This window comes from Anolis carolinensis, chromosome 4 (genome assembly GCF_035594765.1).
Source record: "Anolis carolinensis isolate JA03-04 chromosome 4, rAnoCar3.1.pri, whole genome shotgun sequence".
Taxonomy (NCBI): domain Eukaryota; kingdom Metazoa; phylum Chordata; class Lepidosauria; order Squamata; family Dactyloidae; genus Anolis; species Anolis carolinensis.
This window is the reverse complement of record NC_085844.1, coordinates 74,878,376-74,902,379: the sequence shown is the minus strand read 5'-3', so window position 1 is coordinate 74,902,379 and position 24,004 is coordinate 74,878,376. Positions and strand designations below refer to the sequence as shown.

Below are 24,004 nucleotides of genomic sequence, written 5' to 3'. Positions count from 1 at the left end.
ATCATAAGTACATGAAAAATTAATCAAAGGCAATGGAAATTACTGGCAAAAAAAGGACAGCAGATCCATATTGGCATTCTTTGAAACAAGTGTAACAGCCCATGTATGAAAGAGTACTTTGTGCATATCAGTGATCTCCAGGGCTCTGAATTAAGTCTTAATTCTGCATTGTAGAGATTTCCTAAACCCACACTGCACATCACAAAGTGGGAATCTGGCTGCTACCCCATGTTAGACTATGGAAATATACCACTGCAATATTCATACACATACAGATTTATTCAGCTTATCACAGATTTTTTTTATTTCAAAGTTGCAAAAATATTATTTAACGCTTCTAAACCAAATACTTTTAGTCTAACCATCTCTTTTGTGAACATACATGGGGGCTAGTTCAACAAAAAGCAATCTGTAATGACAGCATTTATTAAAGTGACCTCCCTGGCTTCCTTTTAACATTCACATAGGAGGAAAACCAACCCTAAGGACTCTAATTTCTTCATCTTCTTTCATTTAATTATCTATTTATTGGTTATCACATTATCACATCAGGGATTAATGGGTGGAACTCCACCATATTGTTGCATTATAAATTAACCAAGCAAAGAGAAAGATGCTTTGCATTCAAAATATAAAATCCTTCATTTTTTGTTATTATGTCCTTCGAAATATGTCTACGCTACTGCTGCATAGTCATTGCTTTGTTCATTTTTTTCACTTTCCTGTGGACTGGTGATAGTGACTCTTGGAGCAGAGGTTTGTTCATAATTGGAATCAGCCTAGAAATGAACAAAGAAAGGTATTATGATTTGCTATATGACAGGAATCTTTCTTAGGTGGGGATGTACACATGATAGACTAGGGAAGATCTGAACAACCTGGGCTCTGTCCAGTCATATTCTGCTCATTAGCAATAGAAGATACTTGTCAACCCATCTGTTTTGCCATTCCAGACAGGAAGCAGAACGAGAAGGTTCATGAAACCAGAAATAAGCCCCCACATCTAATAGATGAACTGTGCACGGTGATCAACAAAATACAAACTCCAGTAACAAAACAATTATTATCACCTTCCACTTGGGCAATTAACAGCCTTCTACTATCTGTAGAAACATCATAAAAGACAAAGAGTGAAGACAACAGCACTGCTAGTTAGTATCCACAATCAAATGGAGACACTCAATAAAGTGCAGAAATAAAAGGAAGAGGGACAGTTTGTATATAAAATCGGCAACATAATGACAAAAATACCCAATTATTCCCACCCTTGCATTAGCCTTTTCACCCAAGAGAAAGTTGGGTATTGAGTGCTTTAGCTCTTTCTGTAGCGAGCTGGGCAACACTCAGCCCAAAGGACTGATCTCACCCCAACCACTGGAGCCCCCGATGGCACAGTGGGTTAAACCAGTGGTTCTCAACATGTAGGTCCCCAGATATTTTGGCTTTCAACTCCCAGAAATCCTAACAGCTGGTAAACTGGCTGGGATTTCTGGGAGTTGTAGGCCAAAACACCTGGGGACACACAGGTTGAGAACCACTGGGTTTAATTGTTGTGCCAGCAGGACTTTTGACCAAAAGGTTGGCAGTTTGAATCCAGGGAGCGGGGTGAGCTCCCATCTGTCAGCTCCAGCTCCTATGCAAGGACATGAGAGAAGCCTCCCAAAAGATGGTAAAACATCCAGGCGTACTCTGGGCAATATCCTTGCAGATGGCCAATTCTCTTACACCAAAAGCGATTTGCAGTTTCTGAAGTCGCTTCTGATATGGGGGGGGGGGGGGGGAACCCCACCCACTTGCTGCCAAGAGCATTTCTATAAATAAGTGATGATACCACTCCTGGAAAAAAAGCCCACCAAACCCTTGCTTTCTTCTCCCTTCAGAATGGCTATGCTCTGTCTTGTACACTGGCAGAGGTATGCTGAGTAGTAAATTCCATGATGTCAGCTGTCAAACAGCACCAGATGTGCATTAGTTGTAATCAGGTTTTCGAATGGTGCAGCATACAATGTTTGTGATTTTGTGGGTGCTTAATTTGCAGGGTTCACAGCCAGAATAATCATGAACTCAGCCTCTTAGGATGTATGAACTGTAGTATTGTAAGGAAGCTACACTGAGTTTCTCAATTATACTCTGGAAAAGTGCTTAGCATTCAGAGGGGCTTCTTGCATGGCAGACCAATGGACTGAAAAATTCTCATGACACTGCATTCCCTTATGGCAGCACCATCAATGTCATCAGCAATGAAGAGTAGCAAAACAAAACAAAAATCCAAAGCTGCAGCAATGGAATATGTTGCCTGAAAGCAGCAACTACAACTAAAGCAGACAAATGGGAGCACAACAAGAGAGGAAAGACATGTTACCTGAATTTGATCATCAATACCTTCTTTAGTTTCTTCTTCACGATGACTGTGACCTGTTTTCTCACCATTTTCTTCATTTGTTTCAGCATATCTTTGAGGAATGGGCTCATCTTCTCCTCCATTGTCAAGATCCTGCCATTGCTGTGCATCTTCATAATGGCTATTCAGTTTGTCTTCTTCGATGCCATTCATGGCTTCCTCGGTTGCTTCACCTGGATTTGCATCTACATTCATGGCTGAATATTTCCCTTGATGCTGAGCATGCTGGTCCAGAGCTATATTTTCTTCCTCCTCCACAATTTCTGCTGATTGCTGAGAAAAGCAAACATAAATAATATCACGATGAGTATTTTAGAATAAAATATCCCAGGCAGAAGGATTATGATGAACTAAGTTAAGGATGGGAAAGTACATGTGCATTCTGTGGTGTGTTATAGGCTCTTATCCTAAGGTTATATCACAGCAAATTCTTCTTGGTTATGAAACAGATCACAATTATGAGATAAATGGTTGAGAATTGTGTTTGCATAAACAGTATAAGTTTAATTTAAATGTTGGAGCCCCCGGTGGTGTAATGGGTTTAAACCAGTGGCTCTCAACCTGGGGTCCCCAGATATTTTTGGCCTACAACTCCCAGAAATCCCAGCCAGTTCACCAGCTGTTAGGATTTCTGGGAGTTGGAGGCCCAAAACACATGGGGACCCCAGGTTGAGAGCAACTGGGTTAAACCCTTGTGCCGGCAGGACTGCAGACCGATAGGTTGGTGGTTTGAATCCAGGGAGAGTGGGTGAGGTCCTTCTGTCAGCTCCAGCTCCCCATGCGGGACATGAGAGAAGCCTCCCACAGGATGGTAAAATATCAAACATTCAGGTGTCCCCTGGGTAATATCCTTGCAGACAGCCAATTCTCTCACACCAGAAGCGACTTGCAGTTTCTCAATTCGCTCCTGACATGGAAAAAAATATATAGTTGTGTGCTTATATAGATAAAATGGCTCTTTTGCATCACAAAGAAAATAGCACAGTGAAAATAGACCAATGTCTACTTTAGCTAGCTACCTTTTGACAGATTTAGGAAAAATCTACATGCTGTGTCCTGCATGCCGCAAACAATATGTTAATTATCTGGCACCACTCATGTATAAAATTGTATGAAGATGAACTGACATAGAAAACAGCTTTTTTTTCCGTTTCAGGAGCAACCGGAGTTGCTTCTGGAGTGAGAGAATCGGTTGTCTGCAAGGACGTTGCCCAGGGGATGCCCAGAGGTTTTGATGTTTTACCATCCTTGTGGGAGGCTTCTCTCATGTCCCCGCATGGAGCTGGAGCTGAAAGAGGGAGCTCATCCACCCTCTCCCCGGGTGGGATTCGAACCTGGCAGCTTTCAGGTCAGCAACCCAACCTTCAAGTCACAAGGCTTTTATCCCCTAGGCCACCAGAGGCTCCTTAGAAAACAAAGCAAGGTGATCTACACATTATGGTCATATTCTAGAGAGCTCATCATGGGGAGGAGGCATCTTCAGTGGGCTATCAAACAACTGATGTAATATGCTAACTTCTTAGCCAGCAGTTTGCTCAGTACCACCTCTAAGGATGACCCTAAGAACAAGGAAGTTGTTGTTAAGCATAATATCACTATAGGTATTCATATTTAAATTCCATTAAAATCAGTAGTACTTATGGCCCATGACTTCAGGTGGTTTATGTTACTGGCAACACAGTCTCAATACAGTTGATTGGTTCAATTTAAACTGACATTCTAAATAGAGATTAGGACTAAGATTTACATTTACAATTATTAAATCCTGGGCTCAAAAATGGGTTTTCTGATGTACTAGAACACCAATATGACAATATGACGCACATGTCAAATGCAAGGCTCGTGGGCCAAATTCATCCCACCAAGTCATTTTATTTAGTTCGTGAGGCTTTCAGTGATAGGCCAACATAGTTACATTTATACAGTCTAACAATTACAAACAGCCCCTTAAAGGCAAACCCTAGATTAGGGGGAGCTTTGATCCAGTTTAGTAGGTATTTTCTTAAATTCTCAAAAACTAACACTGACTCAAAAACACATGGCAAGCTGAATTTAAAAGGAGATCCGGTGCCAGCTTGTGGTAATGGCATAGATGTCTACCGTGAAAAGCAACAAAATCAATATGATGTTGACATATTTTCAATGACTCTATGTTTATATTCAAAATTATTCCCATTTACTAGTCTCGTATGATTCCATTTTGTTTTCATTTGCTGAGTTGGTCATCTATACAGTTGACTACACACCTAACTTGTACCCCAGAGCTGGAACCCCTCTGCCCTTAGACACCACACCAGTTGAGTGTTATCAGCAAGCAGTTTATTAAAGAATATATGAAAGCCAAGCAATAAAAATGATGCAAAAGGTATAGTCCAAAAAGTAATAATAGAACTGTAACAATTAGTCCATTAATCCCAAGGTACAAAGATAAAATACAAGGTACAAGGTTGCAAAATCCACAAGAACAAGGCAGCATAAAATCCCAATACTCAGAACAGGAACTTGGCAAGACTGGAACCATGAAACTAGAAATCCACTTGGAAGCAAGACTGGCATGAAAAATCAACGCTGACCACACTGAGGTAAAAATATTTCCCTTGTCTCTTATAAAGTTTTTCCTGTCTCATGCAATAAAAAAAAACACATTCTGTTTCACTTTCCCACCAGATAAAGATTACTTTCCCTTTTTTCTTGGAGACGAACTGACTCTCCCTTTGTTTACAAAAGTCTTGTCACCTATCTTCCAGCTCATTAAATTCTGCACCTGACAAATGGTCCTAAGAAGATCGATTCGCAGAGAACACTTGCTGAGGACCCCTCTCAGGAATTTGGCCTTGAACATCTCACTCTATTTTTCAAGAAACCTCCAGATTGAAGCCAGGCCTGTCAAGAAAACCATCATCCCCCATTGTCATCAGACACAGGCCCAAATACCCCAGCATTCCCATTGGCATCAGATACTATCACAAGCTGAACTACCACACTTACTTTGTTTTTCTTGGTGGTGATGTTTTTCTGGATTGGATTATCATTGCCTTCTCACACAGCCCTTATATTCAAAATGCTAAACCTACTCAGGCAGTGCCACTTACAACTGAGTATAGGTAAAACAACACAATATGAAAGTAATTCAAGGTGAAACTTCAGAAAAACAAGCATTGTTTGAATAGATGCCTGGGGGTTTTCTGGCTTATTTTAATATTTTCCCTTTTTCTAGAGGCATGAAGCACTGGCTGTGAATATTACAGGTCATTGTGCAAAATAGGGGCGAGATGATGAGCAACAAAACTCTGATAGGAACAAACATCACAGCATGAATATAGTTTCAAGGCACACTTACAGTAGCTTTGAACAAATAGCACCACTTAAATATAGCTGCTATTTTCCAGTAATGAATAATGCTACACAAATATCTCAATTGCTTTACAAAACTAAAAGAAACATTTGTTTTTAAACCAGTTAAGTTTCCTAAGTAATAATAGAGTACATGCCACCCACGTTATTTACAAAATCTTAACATACTTATTTCAAAAGGAATTGAAGGAATAACTAGTTTGAGATTGAATTCAGCATTTTTGTTTATATATATATATATATACACCAACGCTCAGAGCATGGGAAATAAGCAAGACGAACTCCAACTCTTAGCACAGCACCACACATACGATGTCATAGGCATCACTGAAACCTGGTGGGATGACTCCCATCACTGGAATGTAGCCATTGAGGGCTATAACCTCTTTCACAGAAATAGAACAAAAGGGAGAGGAGGGGGAGTAGCCTTATATGTCAAAAACAGTTACGTTGCAGAAGAAATGCAAGACTGTAATCCGGGAAACCAGCTAGAAAGCATCTGGATAAGAATCAAGGGAACCGGGACTCAAAAAGATCTTGTCGTGGGTGTCTACTACAGACCTCCGAGTCAGGATGAAGGACTTGATGAAGCCTTCTGTCAACAGCTGACCAAACAGGCACAAAGAAGAGATATAGTAGTCATGGGCGATTTCAATTATTCCAATATCTGCTGGAAAACAAACTCAGCCAAGAGTACAAAGTCCAACAAATTCCTCACTTGCCTTGCAGACAATTTTATGGTCCAGAAGGTAGAAGAGGCAACAAGAGGATCAGCAACTCTTGATCTAATCTTAACAAATGTGGAAGACCTGATCAATACAGTTGAAGTGGTTGGATCCTTAGGGGCAAGTGACCATGTGCTCCTGGAGTTTGCAAAACAAAGGAATGCTGAAACTAAGACAAGTCAAACACGCATTCTCGACTTTAAGAGAGCTGACTTCCAAAAAATGAAGGAATTACTGAGCGGCATTCCATGGACACCAATATTAAAAAACAAGGGAGTTAAGGATGGATGGGAGTTTTTCAAAAGTGAAATACTCAAGGCGCAAATGCAAATAGTACCAACAAAGAAGAAAAATAAGACAAGTGCAAAGAAGCCAGAATGGATGTCCAAAGAACTTCTAACTGAGCTAAAGCTCAAAAGTGACATGCACAAGAAGTGGAAAAGGGGAGAAATCACCAAAGAAGAATTCAAACGTATAGCCAACACCTGTAGGGAAAAGGTTCGCAAGGCTAAAGCACAAAATGAGCTCAGGCTTGCCAGGGACATAAAAAACATCAAAAAAGGCTTTTTTGCTTACGTTGGTAGAAAAAGGAAGAAAAAGGAGGCGATAGGGCCTCTGCAAGGAGAAGATGGGGTGATGGCGACAGGGGACAGGGAAAAGGCAGAACTGCTCAATGCCTTCTTTGCCTCGGTCTTCTCACAAAAAGAAAGCCATCTTCAACCTCAGCAACATGGAATGGACGAAGGATTGGGGGAAATCCAACCCCAAATAGGGAAACAAGTTGTCCAGGAACACCTGGCCTCTCTAAACGAATTCAAGTCCCCAGGGCCAGATCAGCTACATCCAAGAGTATTGAAGGAATTAGCGGAAGTTATTTCAGAACCACTAGCAATTATCTTCGAGAGTTCTTGGAGAACGGGAGAAGTCCCAGCAGATTGGAGGAGGGCGAATGTGGTCCCTATCTTCAAGAAGGGAAAAAAGAACGACCCAAACAATTACCGTCCGGTCAGCCTCACATCGATACCAGGCAAGATTCTGGAAAAGATCATCAAGGAAGTGGTCTGCGAACACTTAGAAACAAATGCGGTCATTGCTAATAGTCAACACGGATTTACCAAAAACAAGTCATGCCAGACTAATCTGATCTCTTTTTTCGATAGAGTTACGAGTTGGGTCGATACAGGGAATGCTGTGGATGTAGCGTACCTGGATTTCAGTAAGGCCTTCGACAAAGTCCCCCACGACCTTCTGGCAAACAAACTAGTAAAATGTGGGCTAGACAAAACTACGGTTAGGTGGATCTGCAATTGGCTAAGCGAACGAACCCAAAGGGTGCTCACCAATGCGTCATCTTCATCATGGAAAGAAGTGACAAGTGGAGTGCCGCAGGGCTCCGTCCTGGGCCCGGTTCTGTTCAACATCTTTATTAACGACTTAGACGAAGGGTTAGAAGGCACGATCATCAAGTTTGCAGACGACACAAAACTGGGAGGGATAGCTAACACTCCAGAAGACAGGAGCAGAATTCAAAACGATCTTGACAGACTAGAGAGATGGGCAGAAACTAACAAAATGAAGTTCAACAGGGACAAATGGAAGATACTTCATTTCGGCAGAAAAAATGGAAATCAAAGATACAGAATGGGGGACGCCTGGCTTGACAGCAGTGTGTGCGAAAAAGACCTTGGAGTCCTTGTGGACAACAAGTTAAACATGAGCCAACAATGTGATGCAGCAGCTAAAAAAGCCAACGGGATTCTGGCCTGCATCAATAGGGGAATAGCGTCTAGATCCAGGGAAGTTATGCTCCCCCTCTATTCTGCCTTGGTCAGACCACACCTGGAATACTGTGTCCAATTTTGAGCACCACAGTTGAAGGGAGATGTTGACAAGCTGGAAAGTGTCCAGAGGAGGGCGACTAAAATGATTAAGGGTCTGGAGAACAAACCCTATGAGGAGTGGCTTAAAGAGCTGGGCATGTTTAGCCTGCAGAAGAGAAGGCTGAGAGGAGACATGATAGCCATGTACAAATACGTGAAGGGAAGTCAAAGGGAGGAGGGAGCAAGCTTGTTTTCTGCTGCCCTGCAGACTAGGACACGGAACAATGGCTTCAAACTACAGGAAAGGAGATTCCACCTGAACATCAGGAAGAACTTCCTCACAGTGAGGGCTGTTCGGCAGTGGAACTCTCTCCCCCGGACTGTGGTGGAGGCTCCTTCCTTGGAGGCTTTTAAACAGAGGCTGGATGGCCATCTGTCGGGGGTGCTATGAATGCAATTTCCTGCTTCTTGACAGGGGGTTGGACTGGATGGCCCATGAGGTCTCTTCCAACTCTACTATTCTATGATTCTATGATTCTATGATTATATGAGGCTCCTTTTACACAACTGTATAAAATCAACACTGAACTGGATTATATGGCAGTGTAGACTCAAGATAATCCAGTTCAAAGCAGATACTGTGGATTATGTGCCTTGGCATTCTGGGTTATATAGGTGTGTGGAAGGGCCTTGACTCTACACTGCCATATAATCCAGTTCAAATCAGATAATCTGTATTTTATAGGCATTGTGGAAGAGGCCTGAGTGAAGAGGCCCAGCGCGCTATTCTGACTGAGTGGGTTGCTAGGAGATGAAGTGGGTAGAGCCTACCCTTCTAACTGGCATAGGGGGGGGGGGGGGGGGAATGTTCTTCTTCGTCAAATTTGGACTTTATTTTTCTAGGGTTTTTTTTTTGTTTGAAAGACATAGACTGGATGACTATGTCTTTTGTGGCAAAATTTGGTGTGATTTGGTTCAGTGGTTTTGTTATTCACTCCATAGTAAAACATCACATTACATTTTTATATATATATGTGTCATCTTGAAAAATGTACATTTCATCTTTGTCACCTTCTGTATTTATTGTTTCAATTCTAAGAACTAGATATTTCATTCTAAAGGTTGTTAATATTTGGAGTTCAGTAAAGACAGGAATCATGAACATTTAAATTCAATTTTAAAATTTAGGAAGCATTACAAATGGTCTAGAAAATAAGTTAAATTATCATTTCATTTCTGCCATTAAACTGCTATGAAAGAATTCCTAGCAATTCTCTGGTAAGGACCTTATAATTAGACCAATAAGCTCTTTTTTTACATGGAGCCCTCTGGTAATGAATAATTCAAATTCAATTTCTTTTCTAATTCAATTAGAATTCTGATTCATAGATCTGCTAAGCATCATTTGTAAGGAAGAAATTAATAGGTATTATTAAACATATATGTTTTGCACTCACATATGAATCCACGGGAAGGGATCATTCATAGGAATTATACTATTATACGCAAACTGAAGACATTGAAACATATAGGGGTTTCTTAGAATTGTCTGTTTTTAGGCTTAGATCAAAGCAGATATAACTAGAGAAGGAAGAAAAGTATGGTGTCCAGTTGACACTCTTAACTCTGAAATGAACTGCGGTGGCACAATGGGTTAAACCCTTGTGCCGGCTGGACTGCTGACCTAAAGATTGGGTTGCTGACCTGAAGACTGCCAGTTCGAATCTGTGAGAAGGGGTGAGCTCTTGTCTGTCAGCTCTAGCTTGCAGGGACATGAAAGAAGCCTCCCGAATGTCCCCTGACAACATCTCTGTAGACGGCCAATTCTCTCACACCAGAAGCAACTTGCCAAGTCACTTCTAACATAATAAAAAAAAAATTCTGAAATTTTGCATGTCAATCTGTCTTCACTAGGAAGAGACTTCCAGAGTCCAGGGGCAAAAAAAGGACTGTCTCACATTTCCAACAACCATGTTTGTGATGGTGATGGGATTGAGAGAAGGATCTTCTCTTGAGGAACTCAGGGCCTGGGAAAGCTCATACAGTAGAGTCTCACTTATCCAACACTCGCTTATCCAACGTTCTGGATTATCCAACACATTTTTGTAGTCAATGTTTTCAATACATCATGATATTTTGGTGCTAAATTCATAAATACAGTAATTACTACATAGCATTACTGCGTATTAAACTACTTTTTCTGTCAAATTTGTTGTATAACATGATGTTTTGGTGCTTAATTTGTAAAATCATAACCTAATTTGATGTTTAATAGATTAATTCCTTAATCTCTCCTTATTATCCAACATATTCGCTTATCCAACGTTCTGCCGGCCCATTTACGTTGGATAAGCGAGACTCTACTGTACTAGGAAACAGCCAGATCTGCAAGATAACCTGGACCTGAGCCATAGAGCTTTATAAACTCTACACCGAATTGTGCCCCAAAACACAGTGGCAGCCAGTGGAGTTTTTCTAGCAAGGGAGTGTTATCTTACCCTAGTTAACATTTTAACCGCAGCTCTTTAGACGCGCCATTATTTTCTAACATTTTTCTAAGATAATCCCATGTGAAATGTATTAGAATAAACACGATGTAACTAAAGCATGTATAACTATCACCAGATCTTTCATCCCAAAAAATGAGTGCAGTTAAATGTGCAAGAGCACACCTAGCCTCTGCACAAACTGGAGCCTCCAATTTCAAAGCCGAGTTCAGATATATATCAGAACTTTGAAACTATGCCTTCAAAGGGAATGTAACTGAATTCCAACATTGAACATGCTCCAATGTCTTGCCCAGAAATGGTATGTTGGATGCTGGTCAATAGTTATCCATTATAGAAGGATTTGGGGAGCTGTTTTTAAATGCCTAAGAACTGCTTTCTTGTTATAAGACAGTGGTTCTCAACCTGTGGGTCCCCAGATGTTTTGGCCTTCAACTCCCATAAATCCTAACAGCTGGTAAACTGGTTGGGATTTCTGGGAGTTGTAGGCCAAAACACCTGGGGACCCACAGGTTGAGAACCACTGTTATAAGGAAACACTAACAACCATCTTCTCAGGGCCCTTCTACACAGCCCTATATCCCAGAATATCAAGGCAGAAAATCCCACACTATCTGAGTCCACATTGCCATATATTCCAGTTCAAAGCAGATAGTGTGGGATTTTCTGCCTTGATATTCTGTGATATAGGGCTGTGTGGAAGGGGCCTCAGTTGGTACACTTAAGGGACAAAGATCTAGCACACATGTGGTGGTTCTCACTTCTCCAAGGATACTATTCACATTCTCAGGTGGCACAAACTGAAAAGCATCTACAACACTGGACATGTAGGCTACATTCAATGGAACTGTATCAACTTCAGCATCCAAATTGTAGCACACCTGAGCAATTTTATCCCCAAAGTACCATGTCAATTCTTCAAAGTAGTCTATTGAGTGGGCTACACTTTCTACTTGAAAAAGTCTGACAACTCAAAGAAAGCTCTCCTGAATGGCTCCTTGCAGATGCAATGGTGGCAGAAAAGAGTAATTTCTTTTCTGCCCACATTTCTGCAGAATAGATCTTCCAATGGGCCCTTTTCAGTGTTTGTCCAAACATGCTATGAACGTGAAATAAAAAAATAAAAATTGAAATAGATAAATTAAAATATACGGCAAACACTGGTAACTCATTGAAGAAGTAGAAAAGTGAAAAAGTTAAAACCCTAAAGAGCTTATTGGTCTAATTATAAGATCCTTACCAGAGAATTGCTAGGAATTCTTTCATAGCAGTTTAATGGCAGAAATGAAATGATAATTTAACTTATTTTCTAGACCATTTGTAATGCTTCCTAAATTTTAAAATTGAATTTAAATGTTCATGATTCCTGTCTTTACTGAAGTCCAAATATTAACATCCTTTAGAATGAAATGGCAACTATAGCAACATGAAAAACATTACTAGACTGCAAATTTCTAACTTGTAACACAATCTGACACGCAAGAATAATGAAATTGGCAGCTTGCTGGAAAGTGAGATGTTGCTGGAAAGGAGAAATTTGAAGAAAGATAAGAAGAGACTGTTGCCATCAATAATTTTCTGGGTGGGGGGAGTTGCTAGCACCTGCCAATTTTGTATGTCTGATGATCAATTAAGTACATGTACTTATTGGAAGTACTAGTAATACAATGGTAATGGCAAAACACATTCAATCAATGAGTTCTACATATGTGTTGACTCCCAATTCAACAGTTGACTGAATAGGTCTATTGTAGTTGTCACAAACCAAAAACATTGCCAGTCATAAACTGTAAATGATATACAGGGCCGGTCGGAGATAAATTTAAATATTAAGCGGGGGCGCTGAAAAGCGCCCCCCACCGGCCCCGCCTCCTGAGCCCTGGCCCCGCCTCCCACCCAGCGTGCCCTGGCCGCGCCTCCCACGCTGCGTGGGAGGCGAGGCCAGGGCACGCTGGGTGGGAGGCGGGGCCAGGGTTGGCCCCGCCTCCCATGTTATTCGCCCTGGCCCAGCTTCGCCGCCCGGGGAGGGGAGGAGGGGATCCTTCCTTCCCTCCCCGGGCGGCGAAAGAGAGAGGCTTCGCCGCCCGGGGAGGGGAGGAGGGGATCCTTCCTTCCCTCCCCGGGCGGCGAAAGAGAGAGGCTTCGCCGCCCGGGGAGGGGAGGAGGGGATCCTTCCTTCCCTCCCCGGGCGGCGAAAGAGACAGGCTTCGCCGCCCGGGGAGGGGAGGAGGGGATCCTTCCTTCCCTCCCCGGGCGGCGAAAGAGACAGGCTTCGCCGCCCGGGGAGGGGAGGAGGGGATCCTTCCTTCCCTACCCGGGCAGCGAAAGAGACAGGCTTCGCCGCCCGGGGAGGGGAGGAGGGGATCCTTCCTTCCCTCCCCGGGCAGCGAAAGAGACAGGCTTCGCCGCCCGGGGAGGGGAGGAGGGGATCCTTCCTTCCCTCCCCGGGCAGCGAAAGAGACAGGCTTCGCCGCCCGGGGAGGGGAGGAGGGGATCCTTCCTTCCCTCCCCGGGCAGCGAAAGAGAGAGGCTTCGCCGCCCGGGGAGGGGAGGAGGGGATCCTTCCTTCCCTCCCCGGGCAGCGAAAGAGACAGGCTTCGCCGCCCGGGGAGGGGAGGAGGGGATCCTTCCTTCCCTCCCCGGGCAGCGAAAGAGACAGGCTTCGCCGCCCGGGGAGGGGAGGAGGGGATCTTTCCTTCCCTCCCCGGGCAGCGAAAGAGACAGGCTTCGCCGCCCGGGGAGGGGAGGAGGGGATCTTTCCTTCCCTCCCCGGGCAGCGAAAGAGACATGCTTCGCCGCCCGGGGAGGGGAGGAGGGGATCCTTCCTTCCCTCCCCGGGCAGCGAAAGAGAGAGGCTTCGCCGCCCGGGGAGGGGAGGAGGGGATCCTTCCTTCCCTCCCCGGGCAGCGAAAGAGAGAGGCTTCGCCGCCCGGGGAGGGGAGGAGGGGATCCTTCCTTCCCTCCCCGGGCAGCGAAAGAGACAGGCTTCGCCGCCCGGGGAGGGGAGGAGGGGATCTTTCCTTCCCTCCCCGGGCAGCGAAAGAGACAGGCTTCGCCGCCCGGGGAGGGGAGGAGGGGATCCTTCCTTCCCTCCCCGGGCAGCGAAAGAGACAGGCTTCGCCGCCCGGGGAGGGGAGGAGGGGATCCTTCCTTCCCTCCCCGGGCAGCGAAAGAGACAGGCTTCGCCGCCCGGGGAGGGGAGGAGGGGATCTTTCCTTCCCTCCCCGGGCAGCGAAAGAGACAGGCTTCGCCGCCCGGGGAGGGGAGGAGGGGATCCTTCCTTCCCTCCCCGGGCAGCGAAAGAGAGAGGCTTCGCCGCCCGGGGAGGGGAGGAGGGGATCCTTCCTTCCCTCCCCGGGCAGCGAAAGAGACAGGCTTCGCCGCCCGGGGAGGGGAGGAGGGGATCCTTCCTTCCCTCCCCGGGCAGCGAAAGAGAGAGGCTTCGCCGCCCGGGGAGGGGAGGAGGGGATCTTTCCTTCCCTCCCCGGGCAGCGAAAGAGAGAGGCTTCGCCGCCCGGGGAGGGGAGGAGGGGATCTTTCCTTCCCTCCCCGGGCAGCGAAAGAGACAGGCTTCGCCGCCCGGGGAGGGGAGGAGGGGATCCTTCCTTCCCTCCCCGGGCAGCGAAAGAGAGAGGCTTCGCCGCCCGGGGAGGGGAGGAGGGGATCCTTCCTTCCCTCCCCGGGCAGCGAAAGAGAGAGGCTTCGCCGCCCGGGGAGGGGAGGAGGGGATCCTTCCTTCCCTCCCCGGGCAGCGAAAGAGAGAGGCTTCGCCGCCCGGGGAGGGGAGGAGGGGATCCTTCCTTCCCTCCCCGGGCAGCGAAAGGGAGAGGCTTCGCCGCCCGGGGAGGGGAGGAGGGGATCTTTCCTTCCCTCCCCGGGCAGCGAAAGAGACAGGCTTCGCCGCCCGGGGAGGGGAGGAGGGGATCCTTCCTTCCCTCCCCGGGCAGCGAAAGGGAGAGGCTTCGCCGCCCAGGGAGGGGAGGAGGGGATCTTTCCTTCCCTCCCCGGGCAGCGAAAGAGACAGGCTTCGCCGCCCGGGGAGGGGAGGAGGGGATCCTTCCTTCCCTCCCCGGGCAGCGAAAGAGACAGGCTTCGCCGCCCGGGGAGGGGAGGAGGGGATCCTTCCTTCCCTCCCCGGGCAGCGAAAGAGAAAGGCTTCGCCGCCCGGGGAGGGGAGGAGGGGATCCTTCCTTCCCTCCCCGGGCGGCGAAAGAGGGAGCCACAAGGCCAGGGCGCACTGGTCGGGCGGCGGGGCACCGTCAGAGCGGTGCCCCGCCTCCCGCCCAGCCTGACGGCGCCCCCCGGGACCTGCGCCCGAGGCGGCGGCGTCACGTGGCCTCAATGGTAGGGCCGGCCCTGATGATATATTAGTAGATTGGATGGAAATTGAATTGAGTGCTTGTTTGTCTAATCACTACAAATGAGACAGGAAATAAAATAATGATGATAATATAGGAAGACCCATGTTGGATGAGAGCAAAGGCCTTTCGAGTCCTATGTTCTGCCCACTCAGTGGCCTATCAGTTAACGGCAGAACATCCACATGCGTGCTATGACAAGACTTCAACTTATCTTCCCCAGCATTAAAAAGGCAATATGTTAATAATGTGCCTTGTGAATAAAACACATGTGCTTGTTGATGAATGCAAAAAAGCACATAGAGAGAAACAGATGGAAGAACAAGAGGAATTGTGCCGTCCGCCGGACAATAAAAAGCTATAAAACTGAAACGTGCTGTCCTTTATCCGGGCGAACTGCAAATCCCTATAAGCTGTCCTATAGATATTGAACGACTGAGTCTGGATAACTTCAAAAAAGGATGTTTATTCATACAAGGTTGTAAACCTGGCACAGATCTTAAAGTTGCAGAAAATGAAACAAATTTCCATAGGTTTTAGTTGCAGAATTATCCCTGGTTCCAGAAGGCAAAGGTGATTATAAAACCACTATACCCTAATCACGCTGCCTATATTAGAAGGAGAAACTCTTTCCTTCCCTATCTTTACAGCAAAGATTAGTTCTAGAAGCGATGGAATAACTCTGCTCCTCTAACTAGATTTCCTATTCCAGATCAATATAATTCAATACTTATCTAATTTGGATAGGCTTAGATTGGCCTGGTTTTGAGGATGATTTGTCCCAGTTAGCCTTGCACAGCTCCAGCACGTTGGAAGACTATAGCCAGAATGAAACTCTAAAATGGAGACTAGACCCTGGTAAAAAGGGCGGTCCTAAGATGTTGCACTCTTTGACCAATCACTGCAAAGAAAACTGCAGCCAGCTCTTGCAGATTCCAAGCCACTTTTCCTAGGCTTTTGCAGCCAGAGGCTCAAACAAAATGTAAAGGAGGGAAAACAAACAAACGACCAATAGGTAAGGCAAACCATCGTCCTGGGGGACGGAACACTCCCCGCTAAATTCCCAGGATGTGGGAATTTACCAATCAAAAACATACAAACACCTTTGTATACACAACAATACAACAGTATAAAACTTTAAACATCTCCAATAAGCAACACGAGGTCACTAATTGGTCTGTCCAGGACAGACATTTTGTCCTTACTATGAGTCTTTACTTGAACTTTTCTAACCTTACCGTCAGGGCAAGGAAAGGTCTTTAGTATAATGCCCATAGGCCAGGCATAGCGGGGCAAGTCTTTGTCCTTTGGCAACACAAGGTTTCCCACCTTGGCATTGTCCTTTGGGTTTGCCAGAGTCTTCTGGTTGGAAGCTGGCTTAAGTATTCGGCCTTCCACCTCTTCCAGAAGTGGTTGGCTAAGGTCTGCACATGCAAAATTGGTGCCACAGTCCGACCAAATTAACTTAATTGGCCCTCTGAGGGCTATGAACCTTTTCAATGCATTTATGGATGATGAAGTGTCCATTCCCTCTGCAACCTCTATATGGACAGCTCGTACTGACAAACAAGTAAACAAAACCGCACATCTTTTGTTATTTACAACACCACCCCTGGTTTTCCTAGTGACAACCTCCCAAGGACCAAACACATCGATTCCCACATGGGAAAAGGGGGGGTCTGTCAAAGTCCTGTCCTGAGGTAACTCAGCCATCAGCTGACTCTGAGTCGCCGACATTTGACACACTTAAAAATAACACTGCTGACCAAACTTTTAGCATTTACCACCCACAGGCCTTCATTTCTAAGGGTCGCCTCAGTCAGAGTTCTACCTTGATGATGGATTTTCTCATGGTAATGCCGAACGAGCAGCAATGCAGTGTGACTATTAGGGGGTATGATGATGGGGTTTTTTATGCACGCCTTGAGTTTAGCTTTGGCTAACCTTCCTCCAACTCTCAAAATACCCTCCTTGTCTAGAAATGGGTTTAACTCATTTAGAAGACTTTGATTAGGGATGTTGAGCCCTTGCTCTAGCCTAGCTATTTCCGGCTTGAAAGCAGATCTCTGCACTGACTTGAATATGACGCTCTTAGCCTTTATCATATCCTGGACCTGTAAAGGCTGACTATCTTTGCAGACTAAGCGATGTATAAGCCTAGCAACTGCTCTAAGAAGACTGTGCCACTCCGAAAAACGTTCAAAACGGTGTGGTTCCAGGCAAGATCTTTGGCCCATCTTGATTTCTGTGGTTGATTTGCAGGCTTTCACCTCTGCACTTCGTGAGACTTGAGCATTCATAATGTCCGAAAACCTTTGCTCATCTTTCGAGAGCGCTGTGGCTTCGTCTCTCTCAGAGACTTTGAAGATGGAGGAATACTCTGGAGTTATTGCTTGGCAGTAGACTGAGATATGACTTAGGCAACTGCGCACAAGTGTAGGACGTCCACCTTTAAGCACCTGTGCTTGATTGGAGTCCAACGACGATGGTGGGTGCATCTTGTTTATGCACACTGGGCCTATGACTGTCCAGCCTAATGGCAATTGTTGTGCGATAGGTGCACCTGGAGGTCCTTTAACTTGGTCGTTCACACAGAACAAGCTCGGGCAGTCCGAGCCAAGCAAAAGGGCAATGTCCACATCTGGCCGAAAGGCTGGTATAGCATTCTTTAACCGTCGCAAATGTGGATGAGCCTCCACAACTTCTCTAGTTACAATTTGTTTTTTGTTCCGAGGGATGGAGGAACACTCAATCAGGTCTGGCAACCTGAACTGTCTCTTCTGGTCGCAAGAGGAGACAACAAAGCCAGATGCTATGCGACCCTGCAACTTCTTTTTTCCTGCACATGTAGTCATGGTGTAATCGACCATCTTGGTTTTAAGGTCAAACATGCGGAAGAACTCTGGAGTAGCCAGGGAGGCGTCGCTCTGTGAATCCAGGGCCACATAGAGTCTCTTTCTAAGCCAAGGGCTCTTGGCTGGATATACATCCGCTAGGCAGATAGGATGACAAACTCTGTACTGGTGCGAGTCAGAGCATAGTTCTGTGCAGGCGACTGCTGAAACCTCCACCTGCATCTCTGGTACGGCTGGCTTGTCGGTGTCTTCGACTGCTGACTTTTCTTTTGGTGAAGCGTTCTCTTTGGGGTGGGAGATGATATTGGAGTTGTGCATTGCGGTGCAATGCTTGAGGCTGTTGCATTTCTCACACTTGATGTTTTCTTTGCAGTTGGATGCAAAGTGTGGAGTTGCTCCACAGCATCTAAAGCAGATTCCCTGCTTTTGAACTAGCTGTTGCCTTTCTTTGTATGTCTTTCTACTAAACTCCCTGCAGTTGGCCAAGCTGTGAGGCTTTTGGTGAATAGGGCAAAGCAACTCTTTTACCTCCGACCTGGGTTCGTCAGTCTTGTGTCGAGTTTCGACTGCCTTTACGCTGACAGGTCTATTGGCCTCTCTAGGTGGTTTCTTGTCCACTTCAGGTGCCTTCTCTGGCTGGGTCCCTTGGTATAAGGTGGGGAGGCCCGTCTGTGGATCATTCCTTTCTCTGGCTGCCCTGGTGATGAACTGGACCAAATGAGAAAATGGAGGGTATGCCTGGGAGTGGGCCTCCTTGTAGTTGAAGACCTCCTGTCCCCAGCGTTCTTGCAAAGTGAAGGGCAGCTTGGTCAAGATCTGCCTCTGGGACAGGTGCTGATCGAGGCACTTCAAACCGGGCAGTTCTGGATTCTCCTTGGCCGACTCTAATTCCGCAAGGAGATCGCTGAGGTCCCACAAGAGTTTGAAGTCTTTGAGTTTTAAAGCTGGGAACCTTTGGAGCTTGTCCATAAGAGATGCTTCAATCTCTGTACTGGCCCCATACCTCTGCTGCAACCTGGCCCAGGCCTTTTCCAGGGCTTTGTCGGGATCGGCTACGTGGGCTGCGTAGATCTTCTTAACTTGTGAGGATGAGGCTGGGCCCAACCATGCAGCCAGAAGAGTCAGTTCTTCCTCAGGCAATAACTTTAAGTCTCTGATTGCTCTCTGGAAGGTGGCCTTCCAGAGAAGAAATTCCTCAGGCTTGTCCGAAAACTTTTCGACACCCTTGTCCTTAAGATCTCTTCTGGGGCTTCTGATGATGGAGACAAGCTGGGACTCCGGCGTCGAAGGGAACAATTGAGGAGTTTGCTGTTGTGGAGTGGACTCCCACCGTGTACCTTGCGTCAACCTTTGGCCTCTTGGAGGGATGACATCGACCACTGACGAATCGATGGTTCCCTGTGCAGCTGTCTGTAGGGGCCAACTAGCACTCGGCCTTGAGGCCCTGATTGACTGACCTAGGGTTTTAGCAGGAGGCACAGGTAGCTCGAGCAAGGGTGAGCTCCCCGCTATGACGCTCTGCTCTGCAGGAAACTCAAAAGTGACTTTGGGGCCCTGCTCTGGGTAAGGAGAGAAGTCTCCCTGTTCCTCATCCGAAAACTGACTGTACATGCTGCCAAGGTGCGCAAACACTTTGGCAGAAGGGTCCTGTATTGGTAACTGGCTTACATTTTCTTCTGTGAGTGGCTCAATTAGGGCCTTGGCCAAAGTCTCAGCCCTTACCCTTTTGGCTGCGGCATCCATCTTTATTCTAAGCATCTCTATACAAGCCTGTTCTATTTGCATTTCGCTTTGTCTACGGGCCTGTTCTATTTGCATTTCGCTTTGTCTTTGGGCCTGTTCCATTTGCATTTCGCTTTGTCTACGGGCCTGTTCCATTTGCATTTCGCTTTGTCTACGGGCCTGTTCTATTTGCAGTCGTTGCTCTTCTTCTTTAAAGGGAAGGGTGAGATCAGCTGCCTTAGCATCAGCCTCCGCCCCCGCTACCTTGCTCTTTAGCTCCAGACGTGCAGCCTCCTTAATGTGCAAGGCAGCTAGGGAAGAGATGGCACTCCCAGCAGCAGAAGACTTGCTAGAGTGGCTGTGTTTAGACGATGCACGCTCCCTTAGTTTAGATACCTGGCTAGAGCGGTTGGACTTAAGACTAAGTGCCACAGCAGGTGATTTCAAAAGATTGGTCTCATGGCTGCATAAGGAAGCTAGGATTGCCCTCACCCTATTTTCTTTCTCATTAGTGTCAGCTAAAACACTCCCTATTTCTAACTCTGAATCCTTGGCGTTAATGCGCTCGAGGACCTGGACTATCTTAGACACTAAACCCCTCCAAAGACCGAAGGCTTCTTCGAGGTCTGTCTGTAATATGGCTGGCACCCTTGTGATACCCAAGCTCTCTATTCTGTCCATTAATGTTACAATTCGCTCCCATGCCGAACCTAACCTCACATGGAGGAGCTCCTTTTCATCTATTAGATGGGCTAGCATCTTGGCTGAAGGGTGCTTTATCCTTTGGGGCCTTTCATTCCTACTTTCAGCCTCAGAAGGAGGTACGCCATCTGTATCATCTTGAAATTGCATAGACATTATGTATTCTTAATAGCAAGTAAATTTACAACAAAGGCAAATTCAATATATAATACAACTCACAGCACTTAACCATAGCAATATATATCACTAAGTAACTATACTTTACAAAGATTGTGACCTTTGGCGCCAGACTTTGGTGGGCAAGCTGCAAAATGTCAACTGACAGCAACTTGCCACTTGATACCTCCCTTGCCCGAGTGACGTAAACTGCCAAAATGGCGACTTCGCCAAATTTTCAAGCACCTCGTGCTCTGCGGCTCGAGGCCTGCCGCCGAAGGAGCACCGAGGCTGGCTTTGGAAAGGAGGAGAGAAGAGACGCCTCCTCCCCGCTGTGAAGGGAGGTCACCACCGCAGGTCGATGAAACAGGTCACCACCGCAGGACGATGAAGCAGGTCACCACCGCAGGACGATGAGGCAGGTCACCACCGCAGGACGATGAGGCAGGTCACCACCGGAGGACGATGAGGCAGGTCACCACCGCCAGGCGACTGTCCCGGCCGAGTGCTTCTGGACTCACCACCTCCAGGACCTACTGCTGGGTTTTGCACAGCCGTGCAATTGCCGAAACAGCCGCAGGGCTACGCGCACACACGCGAGCTGAAGAGCAGGATACTGCAGAGGCTGAAGGAATGGAGCCCCACTCTCTCACTTGCCTTTCGGCCTGGCAGCAAGCTTTCACTGCAACAGACCAACAAAATCAAAGTCTCTATGGCCGTGCAAGCTAGCTGAAGCGGAAAAACCGCTGATCTACCTCAAAACTGTGCCGTCCGCCGGACAATAAAAAGCTATAAAACTGAAACGTGCTGTCCTTTATCCGGGCGAACTGCAAATCCCTATAAGCTGTCCTATAGATATTGAACGACTGAGTCTGGATAACTTCAAAAAAGGATGTTTATTCATACAAGGTTGTAAACCTGGCACAGATCTTAAAGTTGCAGAAAATGAAACAAATTTCCATAGGTTTTAGTTGCAGAATTATCCCTGGTTCCAGAAGGCAAAGGTGATTATAAAACCACTATACCCTAATCACGCTGCCTATATTAGAAGGAGAAACTCTTTCCTTCCCTATCTTTACAGCAAAGATTAGTTCTAGAAGCGATGGAATAACTCTGCTCCTCTAACTAGATTTCCTATTCCAGATCAATATAATTCAATACTTATCTAATTTGGATAGGCTTAGATTGGCCTGGTTTTGAGGATGATTTGTCCCAGTTAGCCTTGCACAGCTCCAGCACGTTGGAAGACTATAGCCAGAATGAAACTCTAAAATGGAGACTAGACCCTGGTAAAAAGGGCGGTCCTAAGATGTTGCACTCTTTGACCAATCACTGCAAAGAAAACTGCAGCCAGCTCTTGCAGATTCCAAGCCACTTTTCCTAGGCTTTTGCAGCCAGAGGCTCAAACAAAATGTAAAGGAGGGAAAACAAACAAACGACCAATAGGTAAGGCAAACCATCGTCCTGGGGGACGGAACAGGAATTATATTTTGAAATATTAATCACATTGAGAAAGCAAATCAGACATCTAACGTAACTGCAAAAGAGAATTGGATAAATTGGACTAAGGAGAAAATTAGTTTCAGTACCTAATGCTCATAGATCTACATGCAATAAACTCAAATTAACAAATTGACAAAAAGGCAAAATAATTGTTAAGCTAGTTATTCAACAAGATCAAAGATTGGGAAGCTGGAGAAGGCCAAAATCAGACAATAAATAACCATCCAAATTCATATCACAGATAATCTAGCAAACAAAAGAAGAGATGCAAAAATCGTCCTTCTACATATGCAGTTTTGATTATTTCGGGTTAATGTTCTCTTTAAAAATCTCTAGCTCTCCCAGTATGACTCTATGGTCAACTTCCTCCGGTCATGCTGGAGGAGCTTGAGACTTCAAGACAGAACATCTTTCTAAGAATTTCTAGGTTTACTACTTCAATGTTATGGTTGTTTTCCAGCTGAAGTCAAACTTGGAGTCATACTGGAAGACCTAGAAATTTCTAGAGAGCAATTCTCTCAGCTAAACCTAAATAGTAATTTCTTTATTTTTGTTTTAAAAAATTAATGGGGGTCTTCTGCCCCTAACCCTGGCAAATGTGGACTGATTATAACATCATTGACTTCACATCATCTCTTCCTATAAGCATTACACTTTGAGAGTGCTAAGAGGTTTCTTGCCCCCAGATTGGACACTAGAAGGCTGAAATGTGCAAAACCCAGCCCCCTTTGTTTCCCCTTCACATTATGCTAGGTTGGCACATTAAGGGAAAGTCTTAAATCCCTTTAAGCTGTACCATTACACACAGGCATATTCATGTCCACAGAACATTAGTGGTAGTCACTGTGCTTAGCTCAAATACGTAAAGGAAGCACATGCATTGAAATTGAGACACGTGTCTAGATTTCAATGCCAGCAGTGGAAACAGCTGCAGCCTGACATTTGACTTTCTACAAAAGGTATAATTTTGCAGCCTTAAAAATGAACATTGCTAATCAGCTTTTTTTTTCTTCCCCGTGATGAGCAATTTTGACCTTAAAAGGGATGTGAGAGTGCTGTATCCTTAATTTAAAAGCTCAGACTATGCTACACAGACCTCAGTTTCAATACAAAAGGTGGCAAAATGACTGCCTCTTCTCTCTGCCACAGCAATGTCCATATTGCTTGTTCATCACAAAGTGCTAAAACCACACAGCTTCCAGTAACAGTCACAAGAAGGGTCAAAGAGACCTACCAAGTACAGGAAGTCCCCAAGTAATGAACAAGATAGGTTCTGTAGGTTTTCTCTTAAGTTGAATTGGTATGCAAGTTGAAATAGATTCATTTTCTAACTGTAATTCCAGCCTAAGTATATATCTGCAAGCATGTGGACAATGTCAATAGAAAGGAGTAAACCATGAAAATGAATAAAATCTGTCTACCAGTATTTAAAAACTCTAAAATCAAGACAGTAAATTAAAAACAACACTCAAAACAGGGAAATTCCAAACATGAATCAATCAAGGCCAGATAACACCGCCCAACAAAGGATTCCCCCGGCAGGAAGCAGCCTGGCGTTGAAGCTGCAAGGCAATTCAGTGCTAATCAAGGTGGCCAACTGCAACATTCACACTTGCCTCAAGAAGACAAGAGTTCTTTCTCCCACCCTGGACCTTCCACAGATATATAAACCCCACTTAGCTAGTTCCCAACAGACCTCACAACTTCTGAGGATGCCTGCCACAGATGTGGGCAAAACGTCAGGAAAGATTGCTTCTGGAGCATGGCCATACAACCCGGAAATCTTACAGCAACCCAGTGATTTCAGGCATGAAAGTCTTCAAAACACACACACACACACACACACACACACACATAATCAATCAATCAGCTTTGGATAGCATAGGAAAGGGTTAACACCC

At 45.6% G+C, this 24,004-nt stretch overlaps 1 protein-coding gene across 4 annotated transcripts in view; it reads right to left on the bottom strand.

Moving 5' to 3' along the window:
- Positions 1–260: 260 nt before the first annotated feature.
- The window catches only part of dcdc2 (doublecortin domain containing 2), a 64,777-nt gene continuing 41,033 nt past the window's right edge, over positions 261–24,004 (bottom strand). For 3 of the 4 annotated variants that reach the window (XM_062980658.1, XM_008108793.2, XM_062980659.1), the window contains 2 exons: positions 2,363–2,674; positions 261–779 (listed from right to left, as the gene is read on the bottom strand). In XM_062980658.1, the coding sequence (XP_062836728.1) occupies positions 675–779; positions 2,363–2,674 (417 nt within the window). In that variant the 3' untranslated portion in view covers positions 261–674. The remainder of the gene's footprint in view (positions 780–2,362; positions 2,675–24,004) is intronic. The other variant, XM_062980660.1, reaches the window with a different exon arrangement.